This window comes from Bufo bufo, chromosome 9, assembly GCF_905171765.1.
Source record: "Bufo bufo chromosome 9, aBufBuf1.1, whole genome shotgun sequence".
NCBI classification, from domain to species: Eukaryota; Metazoa; Chordata; class Amphibia; order Anura; family Bufonidae; genus Bufo; species Bufo bufo.
Genome location: NC_053397.1, coordinates 43,053,651 through 43,076,489, shown reverse-complemented (window position 1 = coordinate 43,076,489; position 22,839 = coordinate 43,053,651). Strand labels below are relative to the sequence as shown.

At 42.9% G+C, this 22,839-nt stretch overlaps 1 protein-coding gene across 4 annotated transcripts in view; it reads left to right on the top strand.

Annotated features, from left to right (window-relative positions):
• The window catches only part of LOC120978577, an 875,253-nt gene that overhangs the window by 290,293 nt on the left and 562,121 nt on the right, over window positions 1–22,839 (top strand). For 2 of the 4 annotated variants that reach the window (XM_040406806.1, XM_040406805.1), the window contains 4 exons: window positions 242–316; window positions 1,600–1,635; window positions 2,831–2,879; window positions 4,066–4,225. The exons of the other annotated variants lie outside the window; for them this stretch is intronic. In XM_040406806.1, coding sequence (XP_040262740.1) covers window positions 242–316; window positions 1,600–1,635; window positions 2,831–2,848 — 129 coding nt within the window. In that variant the 3' untranslated portion in view covers window positions 2,849–2,879; window positions 4,066–4,225. Of the gene's footprint in view, window positions 1–241; window positions 317–1,599; window positions 1,636–2,830; window positions 2,880–4,065; window positions 4,226–22,839 lie in introns of those variants that run through there. 4 annotated transcript variants of the gene reach the window in all.

The window sequence follows — 22,839 nt, the reverse complement described above, 5'->3', positions numbered from 1 at the left end:
TATGCCTTGTGCATTTTGTGAATCAGTACGTGCTGCCCTTAGTTAGAACTGCAAAACGGACAAGTATAGGACATGTCTTTTTTTGGGGGGGTTTTTGCGGGCCCGCGGAATAGACGTACATGTGCTGCGGCCCCATTGAAATGAATGGTACTAAAACTATGGTTGTGCGCATGAACCCTAAATCTGTAAATGTTACTTATTCTATCCGAGGAGTGACTTGTGTCATTATATTATTCTCCAGCTTGATGAAACGACATGTAAACTTCTTAACATGATCCTGGGAAATCTTGTGCCGATTAAACTCGATACGAATCTGGTAATTACATTCTACTTCACCTTACATACTCTCAGCATCAATTTAAAGCATTTCCTATTGAATATGAGCTACAACTAAATGTTCTCACCTCCATCCATCTGGTTAGCAGTCAGTGGTTTAGGAATTGAAGAAAAGCGACAAAGTACAGTAAAAAGAAAGGCATTGCCTATATACAGCTCGCCTGGTACATAGGTCTGTCCTCACCTTTCCTCTTGGCATATCCTGATGTGTGGCATGAAATAACCAGCTTTGAAAAGAAACGTGATTTGCAGTACTCTGTTGGGAGATGCATATGCTATCTCTGTCTGTGTTTGGCCACCCAGTGGTTGCGGGCTGCATTGCAGCCTGTGGAGGATTTTGCTAGGGCACTGCAATATTGTGTCAAATTTGTATTGTGAGATATTGGAATCCTTCATAAAATTCAAGAAAATGTATAGGTGGGCTCATCTGTATTTCATTTACATCAACAAGCTGTTATTAAGTGGATGTGGATCTGCTGTGTCATTTGAACAGATTGGTTTTAGACTACTACTAAGGGTACTAAGTTGCTCCCCTGGTCTTCACCCTTTAACCCCTATACTAGATCTGGACTCCACTGCAGGGGATCTACCAGACCGCTACCTGTTGGATTAGACTCAGTCTGTAGACTGCTGAGCTACAATGGCCAACAGAGACTGGTGCAAGGCACAGGGGGATCAGGCAAAAAAACCGCAGTCAGGGACAGGCCGAGGTACGGCAGGCAGAGTTTATGCAAAACAAAAACAGTCTTGAGGGTTAAGGCCGGCAGCTCTTGGTTAATACAGAGATCTGGTCAGGAAGTGAAGTGTTAAATCCAGAAGTCAGGTAAAAGTCAGTACATGGACAGAGAAACAAGCTAAAGTTGTGGCTGTTCCCAACATATGGCGTGGAGCGGTGTTGGGCATGGACCCCTACCGTGATACAAGCCTATTATTATTTTTTTAAACCTGTTTGACCACATTTGATAATTACTCTACCTGCACTGTATCAGGCGAGTCCTGGCACTTCTGAGTGTGCCACGACCTACCTCAACCGGACGCATAATAAAAAATAACCTGGACTTTTAATTTACTTCTCCCTTTCTTGTTTCCGCTTTAAATCAGTGTAAGTGGTTGAGAGGTTGGTATCAGCCTGTGTAACGGAACAGCTCTGAGAGATCACAGGACTGAAGTTAGAAATACAACTACATGAAATGTCACATATTACAGACAGATTGTTCATTAGGATTAAAATAATATATTGTATTTTCTTCCTTACATGATAAGCTGACAGGCGTGGTGAACTATCTGCCTTGTGGAACGGTAAGATTAAACATTTGAAGAATTCTTGCATATGCTTCATGTATCATTTACATTTAAACTTATTTTTTTAGAATATTTATTTGACTTGAGATGTAGTTAGGCAGAGAAACAGACAGACAGAAATAAAGACATAGAGAAAGACAGATAGATAAATAGATAGACACATAGACAGATAGATAGAGGCAAGGAAGGTGTTAAAACAATAAAGGAAATACACTTAAAGAGGTATTCAGGTGTGGCATGTAATCCCTCATCCACAGGCTAGCAGGTAACTTACTAGATGTGTGCATGTCCTACCACTGGGATCCCCACCCATCACAAGAATGGGGACCCAGGGCCCTGCGGGGCCCCCCAAAATGAACAGAGAGACAGGTTGGGCATGCACACTCTTCTCTATGGAAGTTCTGGAAATAGTGGAGCGCTTTAGGTCCCCACTGATCTCATAGTTATCCCCTATGCTGTGGACAGAGGATCACTTGCCACAATTGAATACCCTTTTAATGATTCAACCCCCCGCTGCTCCAGCGCCACTGCTCCGATCTTCCTGGCTGGGTGTTGTATATACATGACTGCAGAGGTAATGTGTCCTTATACCGCACATGACTGCTGCAGCCAATCACTGGCCTCAGCAATCTTATACTGACACGTCTGCCCGGACTGCCCATCTGGCAATTCAGACAAATGCCAGATGGGTCGGTGTTCTCAGTGACCAACTCTACTGGGATGGTGCCGACCCTGACTTGTGTTTCTGTGAAGTCTTCATCTTGGGGTGGGCCTGTATGCTTTCAAATGCCAGGGCTGAATTATTGTCCCAGTGCGGCCTTGCAAACTGCAGACATTGAGGCCAGTGATTGGCTGCGGTGGTCACATACAGTATATGGGACATCATTGGTGCAGGCAAGAACATGATGTCACGGCTGCGGGAAGGACCAAAGCAACGATGGTGGAGCAGAGGGGAATGGAAATGGGGAGTACAGCTTCTATTCTGTCCCTGCGTTTTTCTTTTTTTATCTTTTTTAACTTGGAGAACTGCTTTAATGCAACACAACGCATATTAATGAATACAGTATATAAAATATTAATAAAAGAACTTCTATACAATAATATACTATATAATGTTACATGCCGTTATACAAAATTATGCTAATTTTTCTGTTATTAACCTTAATGGAAATATATTTTTCTTTTTAACCAGACATTATTGGGGAAATAGTTGGCAACTACAATGTGCGTTAGAAAGAAACGTATGTATTGAATGAAATTGTTGCTGTACATGTCAAAAAAGACCCAGGTCCATCAAGTGCAACACACAATATAATCCTATAGTGTAGAAGGCAAAACCCCAGCTGACAGACAAATAGCATTAAACCACATCCAAGTCGAGGGTAGAGAGGGGGGTAATTTCAGTCTAGCCTGGTGGTCTAGGACAGTGAGTGGGTTAATGTAGGCATTTGTGGTGGTCTAGGGCAGTGAAAAGATTAATATCAGAATCCCTGGTGGTCTAGTGCAGTGACGTGGTTAATGTCAGAATCGCTGACGTTTATTGCAGCAAAGAGATTATGTCAGGAAACCTGGAGGCTTTGGACCGTGGGGGGGAGGGGGAGGGGGGAGGGTTATTGTGAAAATACCTGATGTTCTAGGACAACAAAAGGTGTTAATGTCAGTACACCGGGTGATCTAGGAGACTGAAGATGTGGAAGTATTAATGCTGGTTACTCAGCTCTCCGGGCTCCAGTGTTATCCAGGCTGTAACTTCCTGTTTTCCTCCTTTCACAGATCATAGAGACTAGGGCAAACTGTGCAGCTGTAACAGTATGGCTGCACAGTTCTCTCTATGGTCAGGAAGAACAATTCAGGAGTGATCTGCCCAGTCACTACAAAGACAGTCAGCATATGACAAGGCCTTAAGGTTCACCTTGCCAAGGGGCCTGGTCACAATTGTGACTGCTGTGACCCCCTATAGCTATGTCACTTAACCCTTTTGGTAGTTTACTGGTTAGAGAGACCCGATCTAAGAATGTTCCATCAATAACTACCCTCTGTTTTGCATTATTGAGCCATCTGTTAGGTAGATTTCACACACATCAGTGATTGTGAGCCAAAACCAGGTATAGTCCCGAAACACTGGCACAAATCTTTCCTTTACACCTTATCTCTGTGAAGGCTTCTGGTTTTGGCTCACAATCACTGATGGAAATCACTGACCAAATACTGACCAAACACTGACTGCATGAAAGCATTCTCACTATCCTGCATCTTCTGGTAGTCTGTGTGTCTGGAAAGTAAATCTATGGCCACCATGAGGTGGGAGGCAATGTCCTTCGCACTAAGCCCATCGATACTTTTCCAAAGGGTGTTGAGGCAGAAAAATGCAACATAAAGCTGGACCGTGTAAGATGATGAACATGATTTTTTATTTATTTTTTGCAGACATCATGCATGATGCAAAGAAAATCTTCGATTTCAAACCACCTTACCTAATTACCTTTCGCTTTCATAAAAAAAAAATCTAAAAAAAAATGTCATCTTAGCCATACTCTCCTCCCTTTACTCCTGGAATCATTTCAAATAAACTCGCAGCAAATAAACATCCTGTGCGTCTTATTTCTGATGTTTATAAAAAGCTGGGACCAAATACATGAAGGGTCTGTAGCTGGATTGGGGTGATTCAACTGCAGCCCCCTCTGCACTTTGATTGACAGGGCCAAGCAGTGTAAATGTGATCACACCCGGCCCTGTCAATCAAAGTGCAGGGGTTCTGCAGTTGCAGAGTCAGCAGAGCCTCTAGGTGTAACGACAACGCCCCCGTTGCTCCTAGAGCCTCATTTGCATGTATTAAAACATAATTTCTCTCAGCAATGCGGACACATGTGAACATGGGACCAACACAGATGCCTTCAGCTGCCAAGCGCACATGTAACAGGTCAGCCAGTGTCATAGGTGCAGATCTGAGGACAGATGTCCGTTAACATACAGACCCAGACCAGCAGGGGGAGCTCTATGGGTCACAAAATATAGTACACATAGGTATTTCTGCCTGCAGGTGGCGCACTTGCATTAGGCTGTTTATCTCTGGTATGTGCCTGTACATATAATATTTGGTTCTCGTATTTGATCTTCCGGTTCTTTAGAAACATTTTGGAAATGGAAGTGAAAGGAGAATAGGGACGCTCCTGTGGTTCAAACAGGTGGATCCGGCGTGCAGGGAGCCGCTTCTTGTGGTGGCTATGACAACCGGGCGGAGCGTTGTCATGGAAACTCCCAGGCGTCTGAGAAGGGACTGTCAGTGATCCGGGTGTAATGTCCTAGGACGTGACCCGGGAGCTGTGTGCAGTCATGTCAGTGTCTGAGGGCCCTCCACTATCTGTGGGGCCCAATCTCCACAGAAGAACAGCACCAAACGGCCATATTAGCGCCGGACACACTGCCACACACCATCAGCTGTGGCAAGCGATCTTGTGCTCCTTTACTTCTCTCTTACTTCTAGCCCTGCATACAAATACATCATTACACATTCTGAGCAGCATAAGAATAGATAAGCTTTAACACTCACATATTGTGAATGGTGGATCATGTCTTATCTATACACAGAGGTGATATCATTACAGGCAGGATTAGAATGACAGATAAGCAGGTAACTGCAGTAAAGTGTTCTGTACAGACCAAGGAGTGGCGCCTATAAGGCTTAGAGGTCAGGGATGCAGGATTTTATGGTTTTTCTTTAAATATAGATATTGACATGGAGAATTACAACTAACATCATCAAACATTATTTAACCACCTCCGGACCGCCGAACGCAGCGACGCGTCCTGGAGGTGGTTGATTCATTCCGCCTGGACGCGCCGGCGCGTCCTCTCGCGAGACGCGAGATTTCCTGTGAACGCGCGCACACAGGCGCGCACGTTCACAGGAACGGAAGGTAAGCGAGTGGATCTCCAGCCTGCCAGCGGCGATCGTTCGCTGGCAGGCTGGAGATGTGATTTTTTTAACCCCTAACAGGTATATTAGACGCTGTTATGATAACAGCGTCTAATATACCTGCTACCTGGTCCTCTGGTCGTCCCTTTTGTTTGGATCGACCACCAGAGGACACAGGTAGCTCAGTAATATGTAGCACCAAGCACCACACTACACTACACCCCCCCGTCACTTATTAACCCCTTATTCACCCCTGATCACCCCAGATCACCCCATATAGACTCCCTGATCACCCCCCTGTCATTGATAACACCCTGTAAGGCTCCATTTAGAGGTCCGTATGAATTTTACGGATCCACTGATAGATGGATCGGATCCGCAAAACACATACGGACGTCTGAATGGAGCCTTACAGGGGAGTGATCAATGACGGAGGTGATCACCCCATATAGACTCCCTGATCACCCCCCTGTCATTGATTACCCCCCTGTCATTGATCACTCCCCTGTAAGGCTCCATTCAGACGTCCGTATGATTTTTACGGATCCACTGATAGATGGATCGGATCCGCAAAACCAATACAGACGTCTGAATGGAGCCTTACAGGTGGGTGATCACCCCATATAGACTCCCTGATCACCCCCCTGTCATTGATCACCCCCCTGTCATTGATAACCCCCTGTAAGGCTCCATTCAGACATCCGTATGATTTTTACGGATCCACTGATAGATGGATCGGATCCGCAAAACTAATACAGACGTCTGAATGGAGCCTTACAGGTGGGTGATCACCCCATATAGACTCCCTGATCACCCCCCTGTCATTAATCACCCCCCTGTCATTGATAACCCTCTGTAAGGCTCCATTCAGACATCCGTATGATTTTTACGGATCCACTGATAGATGGATCGGATCCGCAAAACCAATACAGACGTCTGAATGGAGCCTTACAGGTGGGTGATCACCCCATATAGACTCCCTGATCACCCCCCTGTCATTGATCACCCCCCTGTCATTGATAACCCCCTGTAAGGCTCCATTCAGACATCCGTATGATTTTTACGGATCCACTGATAGATGGATCGGATCCGCAAAACTAATACAGACGTCTGAATGGAGCCTTACAGGTGGGTGATCACCCCATATAGACTCCCTGATCACCCCCCTGTCATTAATCACCCCCCTGTCATTGATAACCCCCTGTAAGGCTCCATTCAGACATCCGTATGATTTTTACGGATCCACTGATAGATGGATCGGATCCGCAAAACCAATACAGACGTCTGAATGGAGCCTTACAGGTGGGTGATCACCCCATATAGACTCCCTGATCACCCCCCTGTCATTGATAACCCCCTGTAAGGCTCCATTCAGACATCCGTATGATTTTACGGATCCACTGATAGATGGATCGGATCCGCAAAACACATACGGACGTCTGAATGGAGCCTTACAGGGGAGTGATCAATGACGGAGGTGATCACCCCATATAGACTCCCTGATCACCCCCCTGTCATGGATCACCCCCTGTCATTGATCACCCCCCAGTCATTGATCACCCCCCTGTAAGGCTGCATTCAGATGTCCGTATGATTTTTACGGATCCACTGATACATGGATCGGATCCGCAAAACACATACGGACATCTGAATGGAGCCTTACAGGGGGGTGATCACCCCATATAGACTCCCTGATCACCCCCCTGTCATTGATTACCCCCCTGTCATTGATCACCCCCCTGTCATTGATCACCTCCCTGTCATTGATCACCTCCCTTTCATTGATCACCCCCCTGTAAGGCTGCATTCAGATGTCCGTATGATTTTTACGGATCCACTGAATACATGGATCGGATCCGCAAAACACATACGGACATCTGAATGGAGCCTTATAGGGGGGTGATCAATGACAGGGGGGTGATCACCCCATATAGACTCCCTGATCACCCCCCTGTCATTGATCACCCCCCTGTCATTGATCACCCCCCTGTCAGGCTCCATTCAGACATTTTTTTGGCCCAAGTTAGCGGAAATAATTACTTTTTTTCTTACAAAGTCTCATATTCCACTAACTTGTGTCAAAAAATAAAATCTCTCTTGAACTCACCATACCCCTTACGGAATCCAAATGCGTAAAATTTTTTAGACATTTATATTCCAGACTTCTTCTCACGCTTTAGGGCCCCTAGAATGCCAGGGCAGTATAAATACCCCACATGTGACCCCATTTCGGAAAGAAGACACCCCAAGGTATTCCGTGAGTGGCATATTGAGTCCATGAAAGATCGAAATTTTTGTCCCAAGTTAGCGGAAAGGGAGACTTTGTGAGAAAAAAAAAAATATATATCAATTTCCGCTAACTTGTGCCAAAAAAAATAAAAATTCTATGAACTCGCCATGCCCCTCATTGAATACCTTGGGGTGTCTTCTTTCCAAAATGGGGTCAAATGTGGGGTATTTATACTGCCCTGGCATTCTAGGCGCCCTAAAGCGTGAGAAGAAGTCTGGGATCCAAATGTCTAAAAATGCCCTCATAAAATGAATGTGGGCCCCTTTGCGCATCTAGGCTGCAAAAAAGTGTCACACATCTGGTATCGCCGTACTCAGGAGAAGTTGGGCAATGTGTTTTGGGGTGTCATTTTACATATACCCATGCTGGGTGAGATAAATATCTTGGTCAAATGCCAACTTTGCATAAAAAATGGGAAAAGTTGTCTTTTGCTGAGATATTTCTCTCACCCAGCATGAGTATATGTAAAAAGACACCCCAAAACACATTGCCCAACTTCTCCTGAATACGGCGATACCACATGTGTGACACTTTTTTGCAGCCTAGGTGGGCAAAGGGGCCCACATTCCAAAGAGCACCTTTCGGATTTTACAGGTCATTTACCTACTTACCACACATTAGGGCCCCTGGAAAATGCCAGGGCAGTATAACTACCCCACAAGTGACCCCATTTTGGAAAGAAGACACCCCAAGGTATTCCGTGAGGGGCATGGCGAGTTCCTAGAATTTTATATTTTTTGTCACAAGTTAGCGGAAAATTATGTGTTTTTTTTTTTTCCTTACAAAGTCTCATATTCCACTAACTTGTGACAAAAAATAAAAACTTCCATGAACTCACTATGCCCATCACGAAATACCTTGGGGTGTCTTCTTTCCAAAATGGGGTCACTTGTGGGGTAGTTATACTGCCCTGGCATTTTAGGGGCCGAATGCGTGAGAAGTGGTTTGAAATCAAAATCTGTAAAAAATGGCCGGTGAAATCCGAAAGGTGCTCTTTGGAATGTGGGCCCCTTTTCCCACCTAGGCTGCAAAAAAGTGTCACACATGTGGTATCGCTGTACTCAGGAGAAGTTGGGCAATGTGTTTTGGGGTGTCATTTTACATATACCCATGCTGGGTGAGAGAAATATCTTGGCAAAAGACAACTTTTCCCATTTTTTTATACAAAGTTGGCATTTGACCAAGATATTTATCTCACCCAGCATGGGTATATGTAAAATGACACCCCAAAACACATTGCCCAACTTCTCCTGAGTACGGAGATACCACATGTGTGACACTTTTTTGCAGCCTAGGTGGGCAAAGGGGCTACATTCCAAAGAGCACCTTTAGGATTTCACAGGTCATTTACCTACTTACTACACATTAGGGCCCCTGGAAAATGCCAGGGCAGTATAACTACCCCACAAGTGACCCCATTTTGGAAAGAAGACACCCCAAGGTATTGCGTGATGGGTATGGCGAGTTCCTAGAATTTTATATTTTTTGTCACAAGTTAGCGGAAAATGAGGATTCTTTTTTTTTTTTTCTTACAAAGTCTCATATTCCACTAACTTGTGACAAAAAATAAAAACTTCCATGAACTCACTATGCCCATCAAGAAATACCTTGGGGTGTCTTCTTTCCAAAATGGGGTCACTTGTGGGGTAGTTATACTGCCCTGGCATTTTAGGGGCCGAATGCGTGAGAAGTGGTTTGAAATCAAAATCTGTAAAAAATGGCTGGTGAAATCCGAAAGGTGCTCTTTGGAATATGGGCCCCTTTGCCCACCTAGGCTGCAAAAAATTGTCACACATGTGGTATCGCTGTACTCAGGAGAAGTTGGGCAATGTGTTTTGGGGTGTCATTTTACATATACCCATGCTGGGTGAGAGAAATATCTTGGCAAAAGACAACTTTTCCCATTTTTTTATACAAAGTTGGCATTTGACCAAGATATTTATCTCACCCAGCATGGGTATATGTAAAATGACACCCCAAAACACATTGCCCAACTTCTCCTGAGTACGGAGATACCACATGTGTGACACTTTTTTGCAGCCTAGGTGGGCAAAGGGGCTACATTCCAAAGAGCACCTTTAGGATTTCACAGGTCATTTACCTACTTACTACACATTAGGGCCCCTGGAAAATGCCAGGGCAGTATAACTACCCCACAAGTGACCCCATTTTGGAAATAAGACACCCCAAGGTATTCCGTGAGGGGTATGGCGAGTTCCTAGAATTTTATATTTTTTGTCACAAGTTAGCGGAAAATGAGGATTCTTTTTTTTTTTTCCTTACAAAGTCTCATATTCCACTAACTTGTGACAAAAAATAAAAACTTCCATGAACTCACTATGCCCATCAAGAAATACCTTGGGGTGTCTTCTTTCCAAAATGGGGTCACTTGTGGGGTAGTTATACTGCCCTGGCATTTTAGGGGCCGAATGCGTGAGAAGTGGTTTGAAATCAAAATCTGTAAAAAATGGCTGGTGAAATCCGAAAGGTGCTCTTTGGAATATGGGCCCCTTTGCCCACCTAGGCTGCAAAAAAGTGTCACACATGTGGTATCGCTGTACTCAGGAGAAGTTGGGCAATGTGTTTTGGGGTGTCATTTTACATATACCCATGCTGGGTGAGAGAAATATCTTGGCAAAAGACAACTTTTCCCATTTTTTTATACAAAGTTGGCATTTGACCAAGATATTTATCTCACCCAGCATGGGTATATGTAAAATGACACCCCAAAACACATTGCCCAACTTCTCCTGAGTACGGAGATACCACATGTGTGACACTTTTTTGCAGCCTAGGTGGGCAAAGGGTCCCACATTCCAAAGAGCACCTTTCGGATTTCACCGGTCATTTTTTACAGATTTTGATTTCAAACTACTTACCTCACATTTGGGCCCCTAGAATGCCAGGGCAGTATAACTACCCCACAAGTGACCCCATTTTGGAAATAAGACACCCCAAGGTATTCGCTGATGGGCATAGTGAGTTCATAGAAGTTTTTATTTTTTGTCACAAGTTAGTGGAATATGAGACTTTGTAAGAAAAAATAAATAAAAAAAAAATCATAATTTTCCGCTGACTTGTGACAAAAAATAAAAGGTTCTATGAACTCACTATGCCCATCAGCGAATACCTTAGGGTGTCTACTTTCCGAAATGAGGTCATTTGTGGGGTGTTTGTACTGTCTGGGCATTGTAGAACCTTTAGGAAACATGACAGGTGCTCAGAAAGTCAGAGCTGCTTCAAAAAGCGGAAATTCACATTTTTGTACCATAGTTTGTAAACGCTATAACTTTTACCCAAACCATTTTTTTTTTTAATTCAAATATTTAGAGAGGGCTCACCTGCTGCTCAGGCAATGAAAGGGTGCACCTACAAAAGGATTCACCCAATCCTTTGGAAAATTTTAAAGAACAGTTTAGAATAGTAGGGCACACCACCACTTGATGTCACACGGATAATTCAAATATTTATTATAACATATACTGTTTAAGACATATACAATAAAATACAATAAAATTACTAAAACATAAATACTAAAATATAGTCATCAATAATATAATCGGCTAGATTGTAAATGTAGGTTGATATATTCGGCTGGACTGTAATCCTTCTTATGGGTTAATAACCTCAATATAATGTCTCGGAGGATACAGTTCGATCCAATAGTTAATTTCGGTATTTATATGAAAGTCACTTGTATCTGTATGATTTAATGATGAATCGCGGTAATGCCGCAGATAAAACGCTGCCCAATTCCAAGACTTATACCGGAGTGGTTTTACTCACTGTTTTAGATGATGCCGGTTTCCATATCACTCGTGGCGTCCCACGTGCAGTGAAAGTCTTTTATAGGCTGCGGCAAAAAAATGAAGTGCAGACTTGCGGGATCCTCGGTGGTTGTGGATTAGCTGGACCGTCTCGGAGGTCACCTGGAAGTATATACCTTCTGCGTGGTTTGTTCACAGTATGCAGGGTTAACTTTCACCAGGAAATGGAGGACTCAGCATAAAAAGACGGATATTCAGCTTTTCTTTACAGCAAGGTACAAATTCACCGATCCCTTCTTTAAAGCGCTTATTAATCTTCAGATCTGTATATCATGGGATATACAGATCTGAAGATTTTACCCAAACCAGTGTAAGTCCTCCATATGCTGAGTCCTCCATTTCCTGGTGAAAGTTAACCCTGCATACTGTGAACAAACCACGCAGAAGGTATATACTTCCAGGTGACCTCCGAGACGGTCCAGCTAATCCACAACCACCGAGGATCCCGCAAGTCTGCACTTCATTTTTTTGCCGCAGGCTATAAAAGACTTTCACTGCACGTGGGACGCCACGAGTGATATGGAAACCGGCATCATCTAAAACAGTGAGTAAAACCACTCCGGTATAAGTCTTGGAATTGGGCAGCGTTTTATCTGCGGCATTACCGCGATTCATCATTAAATCATACAGATACAAGTGACTTTCATATAAATACCGAAATTAACTATTGGATCGAACTGTATCCTCCGAGACATTATATTGAGGTTATTAACCCATAAGAAGGATTACAGTCCAGCCGAATATATCAACCTACATTTACAATCTAGCCGATTATATTATTGATGACTATATTTTATTATTTGAGTTTTAGTAATTTTATTGTATTTTATTGTATATGTCTTAAACAGTATATGTTATAATAAATATTCGAATTATCCGTGTGACATCAAGTGGTGGTGTGCCCTACTATTCTAAACCATTTTTTTTTTACCCAAACATTTTTTTTTTATCAAAGACATGTAGAAAAATAAATTTAGAGAAAAATTTATATATGGATGTCGTTTTTTTTGCAAAATTTTACAACTGAAAGTGAAAAATGTCATTTTTTTGCAAAAAAATCGTTAAATTTCGATTAATAACAAAAAAAGTAAAAATGTCAGCAGCAATGAAATACCACCAAATGAAAGCTCTATTAGTGAGAAGAAAAGGAGGTAAAATTCATTTGGGTGGTAAGTTGCATGACCGAGCAATAAACGGTGAAAGTAGGGTAGGTCAGAAGTGTAAAAAGTGGCCTGGTCTTTAAGGGTGTTTAAGCTATAGGGGCTGAGGTGGTTAAAGGGGTTATCCCATGACATCAGTGGCGCAGCTATAAATGACTGGGCCCCACAGTAATTTTTTTGCAACCTCTTCCTTTCATGCCGCCCCCATTCCTGTGGCTAGTAAGGATCGCTCTCTCAGACCAGGCCCGACAGCTGTTCCATCCGTTTTCTATACTGTCACTGTATATAATTTCATTGTGTAATACTGTTGAGGGGGGCCCTGACAAAATATTTTGGTCCTCCTCCTCCTGGATGGGCCCCTTTTGGGTCAGGGCCCCGAAGCAGCCGCTTCCCTTCCTTCTCCTATAGCTACGCCCCTGCATGACATCATATGGTACATGACAATCTCTTTCTAACAAAGCTAGAACCAGCCCTGTACCTCATAGATCTCCTCAATCATTGCTCTGCTAGATCAGGTCAAGGGGAGTGTCTTTACTGCTGCAACTCAGGGGGCGTGTCTCCACTCTCCCTATCACAGCTCAGGGGGCGTGTCTCCGCTCTCCCTATCACAGCTCAGGGGGCGTGTCTCCGCTCTCCCTATCACAGCTCAGGGGGCGTGTCTCCACTCTCCCTATCACAGCTCAGGAGGCAGTTGAAGAATGAAACTGGGCATGTGCGGCCATCTCAGTGAGCTGGACAGAGAAGTGAGGAAAAAAAAGAGCGGGTAGCGCTATACAGATACATTTTATTGAATAACTCAGTGGCTATGCAACATTTTTAATTACAGGCAATTACAAAAAATATTCAGATCCAAGTGCTAGTTTAAAAACCGTAGAATATTTTTTTTTGTGGGAAACCCCCTTTAAAGGGAACCTGTCATGAACTTTATCCTGCCTTCACTCAGAGCATCATAAAGTAGTGACAGGCATGCTGATTTCAGAGGTATGTCACTCATGAGCTAAAAGTAAGTGGTTGCCAAGAATCCCTGCCAGATAGGGAGTCGCGCTTATAGGCAGTCATGCTAGGGATGAGCGAACCCGGACAGGAATGTTCAGGTTCGTACCGAACATTATAGTGTCCAGTCACCCGAACATGGATATTGCTGCAATAGTCCATGTTCGTTGTTTGGATTTTAACCCTTTCGCTACCAGCGCCGTACATGAACGGCGCTGGTAGCGCTGTGCAAGCATGACGTCCACTCTCGCGTGCAGCAGGCGTCATGGCCAACAAGTCTCTGCTGTTTCAAATAGCAGAGACCTGCGGCTAATTACCGCAACCGTCAGTAATGCCGATTGTGGTAATTAAATGCTTTAGATGCCGTGATCAAGTGAGATAATGGCACCTAAATGAGCAAAAACCCGGAAGCTCGCACTTCTGGGCTTAGTAGTGAAGCACTGTGCGGCCAATCGGGACTTCAGTACATGCGCTGAATGCTATCAATCTCTATGAAGAGATACAGAGCACTATTGCTGCAATTCTTATTTTGGCCACCAGATGGCAGGCCAGGATAAGAAATGAGCAAAATGCAAAGAAATTGTCAATTTTCATATCCCTGATAGGTTGACACGAAAAATGTAAAAACATTATTTATAAGGTCATTTATGAGCCTTAAAATGATGATAAAAAATAAAAAAAGTTTTAAAAATATATAAAAATAAAATATAAACGTTTAAATCACCCTTGAGGTTTTTTTAACCCCTAAATGGCCATATTCTTTTGCATTCTGTCTTAAGAATGCTATTATTTTCCGATATAACCATAACGGAAAATAATAAAGTGAAGTTCAGATCCCCATTGACTTAAATGGGGTTCAAGTCAAGTTTGGGCCCCGAACTTTGACCAGAAGTTCGTCCGAACCCTGCGAACCCGAACTTCCACAGGTTCGCTCCTCCCTAATTACTAACAAGTAAGCACTGTACACACAGCCCACCTGTCTATAGTGAATATATATATATATTTCAAGTGTTGCAAAAAAAGAAGAAATAGAAACGTCGCATATTCAGGCTGCACATCCAATGATTAAAATCAATAGTTTATTGATAAACAAAAAGCCCAAAAAGTTAAAACATTGTATATAACATCATTTTGTTTGGATCAGATAATAAGTCCAATACACATACCCACCCAAAAATTATTTTACAGTTGATATTTTCTTTGTATTTGAATGTAGATAAATCAGATTAGGGTCAAATCTGTCACAGGTGCCAACTGCATTATTCACAAAGTACATTCTCAATAGCATTGCATTGAGTGTGCGTTGTAGATAGCACAGTTCTATATGATCCAAATAATTCATAAATAAATGTCTGGAATGCGGAAGCAGTAGTAGGCCACAGTTCTCCCTGGCTCCCAAAAGGCACAACATTATCATTGAGGAGAAAGAGGATGATATTGTGGACTGGATGGCTCTCTCCTCGTCTCAGTCACAACAGGATGACGTGCCTTCTGAGTCTAACTCCGTGCCTAGGAGCCAGGGGTTACAGTGGTCCTCCTGCTCCTCCTCCTTTCAGCCCCAGAGCAGCAGTGGCGGGCTCTCTGTCTTCACTGCCTCCTCCTAGTGGAGCCACTTTTTTCCCCCTAAGAATTGCTGAAGCGTGCAAGGGCTAAGGCGAGCTGGGAGGGACAGCAGCACTGCCTTGTGCAAGCTCTGCAAGGAGAAAATTTGCATGAGCAAAAAGACATAAACATAGGCACCACATCTCTATGGAACCAAGTGAAGCGGCGTCACTACATCCCGTGGGCAAATCAAGGTGGCCACCAGCTACCGCAAGGAGACTTTGCAGCTTCTCTCGGTCTCCCTTGCGCCAGCCAGGCCACATCCATGGACAGTACTAGGTCTTTCACATTGTCATCATCACTTTGTGTTTCTCCAGCTCAGATCTCCACTTCTCCTACTCTGCTCCATCATCAGGCATCGATAATGGAATACATGGCAAAGAAACAAGTTTACGCAGTTTTCTGATGCAGGACAGTATATGTCACAGAAACACACAGAATATGGACACTATTTTAGGCCCAGATTATTGGAATCTGCGGTACAGACATTGTTTTCTGATGTAGTTTATATTTATATTTTTCACTATATCTGGCCCTGACAACCACAAAATGTATTGAAGCGCAGATCACACAATTCACAGATTGCACCGTTAACAGCAAAAATGTGGATAGATTATGGGGAAAAAAATTGTGTTTTCTGTATTTTCATTTCTTCTCTATATCTGGCCCTTTGTGGTGTACGAGTGGCTGAAGTGCATACAAAGTTTTCTGTGGTCTTCTGATGCTGCTGCCACCTCCACACTATGTCACTTTGGTAATGAAGCAAATAGTGCCCCTGACATTAATAGTGTAAACATAACGTCCCCCAAAAATAATTGTGGTAAGCTGATACTGTGCCAAGGTGCCGCCACAGTAATAGTGCTCCCAAAAGATCCACCAATAGGAATAATTCTCTGCTAGAGCACACATGGTAGTAATAGTGCTCCTACAGTGCCCCCAACATGTCTCAACTGTGCCCCAGAAGTAATAATGCTCCCATAGTCCCCATACTAGTAATCATGTCCCCCATAGACCCCCAGTAGTAATGAAGCCCATCATAATGCCCCCCAAAAGTAATAATTCTCCTTATAATGTGCCAGTGCAAAAAATACCCCCTTTTAATGCCCCCAGTTGAGCTAATGTCCCCATAGTGCCCCCATAATGTGCCAGTATAAAATACCACTATATAGTGCCCCCAGTAAATGCCCCCATAGTGCTCCTCTCCCCTTCTTCCTAGTGCCCTCCATAATGTACCAGTATAAAATGCCCCATATATAGTGCTCCAGTAGATGCCCTCACTGTCGCCCATAATTTGCAAGTATAAAATACCCCTTCTTAGTGCCCCCCGTAGATAAGCCCATAGTAATTCTCTCTCCACTTCCCCATAGTACCCACCATAATGTGCCCCAGTATAAAATGCCCCTATACAGAGCCCCCCATATAAAATATCCCTTCTTTGTGGCCTCAGTAGAAGCCCCCATAGTGTTTCTCTCCCCCCTTTCCCCATATAAAATACCCCTTCTTTGTGGCCTCAGTAGATGCCCCCATAATGCCCCCAATAATGTGCCAGTAAGAAGTGCCCCCATAGATGCCCCCATAGTGCCACCTAATAATGTGCCAGTAAGAAGTGCCCCCATAGATGCCCCCACAGTGCCCACCAATAATGTGCCAATAAGATGTGCCCCCATAGATACCACCCAATCATGTGCCAGTAACACGTGCCCCCATAGATACCCCCCAATCATGTTCCAGTAACAAGTGCCCCCATAGAAGCCCCCCAATCATGTGCCAGTAACAGGTGCCCCATAGATGCCCCCAATCATGTGCCAGTAACAGGTGCCCCCATAGATGCCCCCAATCATGTGCCAGTAACAGGTGCACCCATAGATGCTCCCCAATTATGTGCCAGTAACAGGTGCCCCCATAGATGCCCCCCAATCATGTGCCAGTAGTAGTACATATAAAAAAAATAAACACTTATACTTACCTCCATCAGGCTGGCAGCTAAGCGATGCAGGCCTCTTCCGGCCTGTGTCCCGCGCTGTACGGCTCAGGCGGTGCGATGACGTCATTGCTCCGCCTGCACCGGCCTCTGATAGGCTGCATTAAACGAAAGGGTTGAACGGCACTCCTCTTTGGAGATAGGCGGTGCTCAGTGGTAAAGGGTGCTAACAGTAATGATAGAAACCAGGGCACTCGGAAGAAACTTTTTGTAATAACTTCTTATTTATTTCATTATTATTATTTCATTATTTTAATCAATCCGCATAGTTAATTACTGGCCAACGTTTAGGTCCCACACGGACCTTGTTCACAGCCCAGTACAAATATAGGCAAAGGAAACACACTATGAACAGCTGGGTACATGATTATAGAAAACAATAGAATACAATAGAATGCATGATTTTGAAATGCAAAATTAATAATGACTAAAACCGACATAGGGCATGATGACATAGCAGCAGGAGTGAAATGGAGTACACAAAATAGCGCAAAAGTAAACACAAATTACATAAGATGACACAAAAGTACTGGGAAGTGGGCTGGTCGAGTCACTTCAAGCAGTGGTAATTGGGAAGTCTGTGAAGTCCAAAAAAGGAAACTTAGTAAAGTATGAATGAAAAGGAAGAACATATCAGATAGGATAGTTATATGCAGCTAGTAGGGTGAGAGCTTATGAGATGGCAAAGTTACATACAGGTATGAGAGAGTAAGGAAAGATATAAAGACCCTTTGCGAGTGTAGCCGCTGATTGTAGCACAAAAGCATGGACGTCACTGGGCCAGTGGACTGCATACGGTGCAGACATAGTCGCTACCCAGCAGAGGTAAAATAATAGCAAATATAGCAGTAGCTAATGCTTTGGGCATCGTGGTGTTTTGGGCATTGTGGATGGCGGGTGGAGTGGACGCGCCATGAGGGTACTGAGCTTTATAGAGGCGCGCATCTAGTCTCGGTGCGCTTCTTCCGGCGTCTGACGTCAGGGGCGTGCGCATGGGCAGTAGCACTCTATCGATCTACTTTGGATGTGGCTTAGCGTGTAGACGTCAGTGGGGGCGGGCGCATGCGCAGTGGTATAGGGAGGTATAACGAGGGCACTGGCAACGGCAGGTAGTACAGAAAGCGTCATAGGTGCAGAGCCGGAATTAAAATGAATAGTTCATAATGGTTATGTGTTGTAGTAAAGAACATAATACATGTGACGCCTGATCTGTGGCGGAATTGGGTAATGAATTTCACAATACTTGTAGGGGTAAGGATAGGTAGGCTACAGAATACTAAGCTAAGGATTAGTGGGGATAGACATAGTAGATAATAGAGTTATCATACTACAGGGTGGGCCATTTATATGGATACACCTTAAGAAAATGGGAATGGTTGGTGATATTAACTTCCTGTTTGTGGCACATTAGTATATGTGAAAATACGTAAAAAAGACAAAAAACCCTAACAAAAACCTCCTAAAAAATAAATCAAATATGTTCCCAAGGAGTGAAATCAGCAAAGAAATAGGAGCCTTTCAGAAGTGTGTAGAGGAAGATATTTGCAAACTAAAGGTAGATCAAGAGCCACAAACAATCTTACCAGAGGAGAGTTTGAGGCATTGAAACAACTACAAAAAAAACACTCCATCACTATACGCCCCGCGGATAAGGGAGGTGCGGTAGTGGTGATGGACACAATTAATTATAATAGGAAATGTCTCTGACAACTCTCAGATGGGGAGACCTATCAAAAATTGGGGGGAGACCCCCTTGAGAGATTTGAGTTGGAGCTCAGGAGATACAGTATGGACGGATTGGATAATGGTACAATATCACAGCAGGAACTGGATTTCATTTTGGGCACGCAGAGGAGGCTACCATGATTCTACTGCCTGCCCAAGGTGCATAAAAATCCGAATGATCCCCCAGGACGCCCTATCGTCTCAGGGATTAGATCTATCACATCCAACCTGTCCAAATATATTGACGTACAGTTACAGCCAATAGTCAAGAAAACCAATTCCTATATTAAATACACTACCCAAATCATACAGATTTTGGAAAACTTAGATGTCTATTCTGGATGGATTATGGGCACACTTGATATTCAGTCACTTTATACTGTGATTGAACATCAGCAAGGAATTGATGCTGTAAAAATGCAATTAATAAGAGATATAATTTTCAAAAGACCCTTTAGACCCGGGATCATCAACTTATAATTTAATTCAAATAGCCTAGTTGCCTAGACTAGTAAACTCCCGTTTCTGGTCAGTTTAAAACGTAACATTTATTTAATTTCATTTATTAGAAAAATAAACATGTGGCTTCTTCAGGGGATGGAGCTACTATTGATAGTAGCTCCATCCCCTGAAGAAGCCACATGTAGTGGTGAAACATGTTGGGGGAGCTTTTGTGTTAGTTTTTAGATTAGGAGCAGGTAGGACCAAGTGTCATAGCACGGAGTAACTGCAGACTCCATCGTGCTCGGACACTATTGGTTGAGAATCGCCTAAGGGAAAAATCACTGGAAATCTAATGACTTAGGGTGAATGAATAAGTGTATCTCCAGCATGAGTTCATCTAGACAAATAAAGTATGTTCACTGTTGACAAAAAGGAAGAGTGGGATGAACGGATGCTAGGAGGCAGAATGTAAGGGTGAAGCAACCCTCATCCCAGCCACTAGTGCCCTACCGCACCTAGAGTTTTGAACTATTCTTTGTTCTCCCGTTATGTTATTTTTTTAATAAATAAAATTAAATAAATGTTACGTTTTAAACTGACCAGAAACGGGAGTTTACTAGTCTAGGCAACTAGGCTATTTGAATTAAATTATTAATAAGTGATGGCTCGTATGGAGCAATAAAAAAAGAATTTATAACGAAAGGAATAGAGTATATCCTGAGTCACAACTACTTCTTTTTTGAGGGGGAATACTTCCTGCAGAAGCGGGGTACCGCCATGGGGACCAGATTCGCCCCCAGCTATGCTAATTTGTTCTTGGCTGAGTGGGAGTACAACCTCATCAAGCTGAAGGCTGGGGACGGATCTGGCCCTGTGGCGCCGTTATATAGATGATGTGATCTTCATCTGGAAACAGAGTAAAGAAGAATTGGAAAAATTCCTAGAAACAATAATATAAATAATTTAAATCTGGTCTTTACCTCAAACATACAGGAGAGCACCGAATTATTGGATTTATTAATCACACAATCTGGTAATAAATATATATGTGAGACATTTTGTAAATCCACAGCTAGAAATAGTTATATTGATTATTCTAGCTGTCACCTGCCGAAATGGCTGACAAATGTTTCCTCTGGTCAGTTCCGTAGGATTAAGCGGAACTGCACAGAGGGACATACTTTTGAGATGGAAGCCATTGAGATGAAAAGACAATTTATTGAGAAGGAATATCCTGAAAACTTAGTGGAGGAGTCACTCAACCAAATTAGGAAATTAGATAGAAGAGGGTTCTTTAATAAGGAGGACAATAAAGATAAAAATGAGATAGATAATGAGAAAGATAAAACACAAAATAAAGAAGAAGCCATGAGAGTTGTTCTTCCATTATAGGAAGGAAGATTATAGGAAGATTCAGAAAATTATTAAAACCCATTGGCACCATGTGTTGAATGACAAAATTGTGGGACACTTACTCCCGACTGTTCCGACGATTACCTTCACTAGGGCACCCAATCTAGGTATCAAGGTGGCCCCTACCGTAAAACCGTGGAAACAGAATAAGTTGAGTTTTTCAGGAACTTGGCTGAGTTTGAAGGGTTTTTATAAATGTGGAAGGTGTATGGGTTGTAGAATGAATAAAAAAAAACGCCTGACGACTAATGTCCCCTCGACTCAGAACAATTTTAATTGGGAGATAGTCTTACATGTGACTCCAGTGGAGTTATCTACCTTCTCCAGTGCCCCTGTAACAGACAATATATAGGACGTACCAAGAGGCCATTCAAAAAAAGAGTGGCCGAACATATTGCCAACATCAGGAAGGGTTATGATAAACATTCCCTATCTAAACATTATAAAGAGATGCATAATCAGGATCCATCAAGTCTGGTGTTTACGGCACTGGAGAAGGTGGAGAAACACTGGAGAGGCGGGGATTTTATCAGACAAATGTCTAGGATAGAATCCAGACGCATTTATGAATTTGGATCTCTACAACCGAAAGGCCTTAATTCGGAGTTGGAAATTTTTGGATTTATGTAGGTTGGGTGTCTCGTGGCCGACGGCACGTCGCATGCTAGGCCGTTTATCGGCGCTGCGACATGTCCTTGGCTCCGAGATACCCACCCTTCTTTCTCTATCAAATCCGAATAATTGTATCAAACTCTAGGATTCCTATGAAACTTTTAAGATTCCTCACATTTATTATCTATTGTTTTACATTCTTATATTGATATTTTAATCTTGAAAATTTGTTTAATAATATTTTATTATAAGAAGTCATTTTATAAGTGTTAGCAATCAGATATCAAGTTTATATTTCACACAATGATATATCACACCAGATGGGACATCTGGGCCAAAAAACGCATGTGTCCCCAAAAAAACGCATGGAAACTGCAAGAAAAAATTAAATAAAAATCAAGGCTGTATAGAATTATCCCCTGATTATGTGGGAGGATTCCCTGGCTAACTGGGAGTAGTATGAACAACAGGTGTCCGAGATTTGGGAAGCAATTAAAGGAATGGATAAAAATGGAGGCAGAGCAGGCAGACACTCGACCACTGAGGAAGGGAGAGTGAATCTACCCTAAATGCGTATGGTGAAACAAGTGATGTACCTGCATTGAAAAGCCTCCGATAATACTGTATGGCCATACAGAAGAAAATTTCTACAGTAAAGGATTAACTATTCTTATCGTCGAAAGCTGCACCGAAGGAAATTGCGGAACAGAGTGGCAACTCCCGCGATCTTTGGAACTCGCGCGAAATTTAAACCAGCTTGCTGTATGGAGCGACTGAATAAGCCGGCAAATATTTAAAGCTCCATTGAAGCAATAGGGAGACAGCAGACGCTAGACGGTAAGCCAAATATCGATTTAAAGTTTTCTTCGATTCAAAGCTCGACCTTAAAAGGATATGCTATAAGAAACTTTTCACATTACCAGGATTCCTGTGGACACTTTATGAACATATTGCGCTCCCAGTGAATACACCTACAACATTTTCAGTGACATTCAGTTTCCCAAATTGGGATAGAGCTCTAGAAGATAATTTGTGATTTAAATTAGATCCATATATCTTTTATTGGTTGCGCTCTGGAAGATAATACCCCCTCTTTCCCAAATAACAGCATATACTTGAAGTTTTTTGGTGTGATATATATTATTGAATTTATCGACACTATTGAGTGGTATTGAATATTCTATCAAATATTTCAACATTGAATTTTCTACCATTCAATTTATCGAATATTTCTATTG